This window comes from Alosa sapidissima, chromosome 16, assembly GCF_018492685.1.
Source record: "Alosa sapidissima isolate fAloSap1 chromosome 16, fAloSap1.pri, whole genome shotgun sequence".
Taxonomy (NCBI): Eukaryota; Metazoa; Chordata; class Actinopteri; order Clupeiformes; family Clupeidae; genus Alosa; species Alosa sapidissima.
The window spans coordinates 6,143,030-6,146,174 of NC_055972.1; the positions used below are offsets into that span (position 1 = coordinate 6,143,030).

The 3,145-nt window shown below is 43.0% G+C and overlaps 1 protein-coding gene across 1 annotated transcript in view; it reads left to right on the forward strand.

Moving 5' to 3' along the window:
* The first annotated feature begins 471 nt into the window (after nucleotides 1-471).
* LOC121685163 (potassium voltage-gated channel subfamily H member 1-like) overlaps nucleotides 472-3,145 on the forward strand; it is a 55,723-nt gene continuing 53,049 nt past the window's right edge. Inside the window, 1 exon segment of the mRNA XM_042065511.1 lies at nucleotides 472-740. Coding sequence (XP_041921445.1) covers nucleotides 668-740 — 73 coding nt within the window. The 5' untranslated portion in view covers nucleotides 472-667.

Below are 3,145 nucleotides of genomic sequence, written 5' to 3' on the forward strand. Positions count from 1 at the left end.
TGTGTAATATTTGTAATGATTACCATTAGGCCTACTGTTTTTCTCTCTCTAAATGGAAACCTTCCAAATGGAACACCTGAAGGCTGTGAGTTCGTTTTCAGGAGCTGTCTCCATGGTGCTCCTGCCTGGAATATTTAACCTCAAGTTGTTCCAGGGGGTCTGTCCTTGTAGTTAGTTAACTGAAAGTCTCTCTGTGTTTGCTAAATGAATGATGCAGTGTCATGTAAAATGGCAAAACAACTATTGTCTGGCAATTTTGCCCTGCGCTACCCTGGCACCGTTAGGAACTCCTCAAAATGACACTTACATGATCTATCAGCAGATGGCGCATTTACATTGAGGATGGAGATGGCGAGCATCAGTACAAAGTTAGGTACCAGTCGGATGCGCTGGTCCGAAGATGCGAGGCAGCTGTGATGCGAAGGGGGGCGCGCATTTCTGCTAAATTCGCCAAGTGCGCGTAATCGAGAGTGGAGGGGGGTGTCGCTCCTGACTGTGTTGCAGGGACAGCGCGAGGAGGAAAGCCCCCAATCCAGAGCTCCGGAGGAGAAGAGAGCAGCATGAAGACAGCAGAGGTATTCGACACATCGGAGACGTCAGTTTGCGGATAACGTTTGGTTTACGGTCACCGCTCGCAACCTGCGGGACGACTGCATGAGCCGCTGTGATGGCAGGCGGCCGGAGAGGACTAGTAGCCCCTCAGAATACTTTTCTAGAGAATATTGTCAGACGATCGAACGGTAAGGCGCACATACCATTTGAACATTGTGTGTTTACGCTCTATCCACCCTAACAAGCAAACGCCACTCAAGTCTCCGTGACAGCACTGGAAATACAAACTTTTTTGGAATATCCACAACATTCGTATGATTTTGTTGGGTGTTTTATGACGACTCAAGCCACTGCTGCCTTTAGGGTACTTTTACCATGTAGGCTACAGGCTCCTATCTGTCCACCCCCCCCCCCCCCCCCCCCTGTGATGTTCAACATCACATTTAGTCTAATTCATAGAGAATGATCCAATTCATCTGCCAGTGGCAATATTCGCTATAGGCTACTTACAAAAAATAAACGCCGATACATTGTTAGGCTTGGCTGAATTTTAGGAAGGCAAACTGCAGTGTAGAACTCACATGTAAGACTAGCCTACATTTGTGAAATTCAGCTAAACGCTTTAGAATTTGACGATCCATTCCGTTTTATCTGAACAATTTTAGATTATGACAACGCCACAGAACAATAAAACGCGCGCAAACAAGCTAACTAGTTATTTTCTAAAAACAGAACAAGCAAAATTCCTTCCTTTTAAACAGTGATCCACACCTCGACTGCTGACAATTTGACTGCTGTACGAACTGTTGTGTTGTCCGTATGCTTTCTGTAAAGCGGTTAAGATGCAGGTCGTCTTAGCTTCAGGGGGCTTCTCCTGAAATGCATTTTTTTGGCGCACCGAACTGCGTTATGTCCTCGGCTACCGCAGAGACTGATAACTGAATATCATTTGCGCAGTTGTTCTTGACGTTATTAGGCCGTATACCGTGGACAAAACTTTGTAAGTAGCCTAATTTATTTTGATAGAATTAACCGTTGAGGCTTGATAACTCTTTTACAAAGTTTCGATGCAAGTCTTTACTGCATTCACTTGACTTGCACTGCTGTTGTTGTAACGCAGATTCTTATTTCGGGACTATTAAGTGTTCCACGTGTTTTCAGAATGTATGGCTTTGGGTGTATTGCCGTCCACCTGCCCAGGGGACCATTACCCCTGGAAGGCCATTTCTATGAGATCTGAAATCACCAGTGTTCTGTTCTCCACTGGAAACTAAATCACAGATTACATTGTGCAATTACGCAGTCGCACGCGCATTTTAGGACCAAGGTGGATACTATGCTTTCAAAGAAAAAGAAAGACTTGAGCGGCATCTCTATCTCTCTCTCTCTCTCTCTCTCTCTCTCTCCCTCTCCCGACAAGGCGTGGCGTGCTCTTTCTCTTCCCAAATACGCCACTACCGTGTTGCCTTTTGACCTCCGTCTGTATTGCAGTGATACACCGTCAGTCTTTGTTGTAATACTAGCAATAATGATGATAATAATTGTTATGCTTATCCAAATGCTGCTTCTCTGAAATTACTGAAATGATAGGACATCCTAAGTTTATTATTTGGAGATAGGGGATAGGCCAATATATAGAGAAACAACCCAAATAAAAATGTATCCAGTTTGATAGACAATAACAGTGACGTTTTGGCTTTGTGCAGAGTATACAGTATGTAAGGACTTTACATTTTATGTCATGCTTTAACTATTTTTCTTCTCAACTTTTCAGTTTGGACATTATCACATAGACAGACAGGTATACCATTACTGTAAAGTCCCCCCTCTAAAAGTATCTTTCCGAACAAGAATCTCTCTCTCTCTCTGTCTCTCTCTCCCTCTCCCTCCTGAAAACATAGCCTGTTCTATACCAATTTCTGTTAATTTACAAATTGTACCCATCTATAATTTATTCCTTCCCTGTCATTTCCTCTCACATTTGCCTGTTAACATATTTGTAAGTGTACAGTAGTGTTAATTCACAATTAACACTATATGAAAGTAATAACATAATACTCTATAGGATATTCACACCTCCTTTGCGCCTAAGCTAAGCTATAAGTCTCTAACATTGTAAAATAACAAATGTTGGCATGGAACGCCCTTCCTTCCATAGTGGTTGCTGTGTTTGTGTGGGTAGTTACTGTAGTCATCTCCATGTAGAGCACTAGTCGTGTTGTATTTTGTGTCTCTCTGTCTGGTTGCTGACTCTTTTAACATCTCAAAAATCTCCTTTGTAGTTCACTTAATTTGGGCACCAGCACTTTTGCAAGTTTCCATAAACAAGGGACACATTTTGTATTTTGTTTGTATATTTTGACCTTTTTTTTCGCCCCATCGCCCCCTTTGGCCATTGCTGGTGCTTTGCCACACAGATATGTTTACAGAAGATTAGGGACACCGAAATGGCACCTTAAATGTTGAAGTTATTGCAAGGTGTTAATGATGGCTCTGGCAGGGCTGGCCCTTCAGTGATGAGTGGTGCAGAGTTTACAGTGGCGTGGGACTGTTTAAATCCCATAAAAACATTCTGGATGGAGAGCTGCATCTC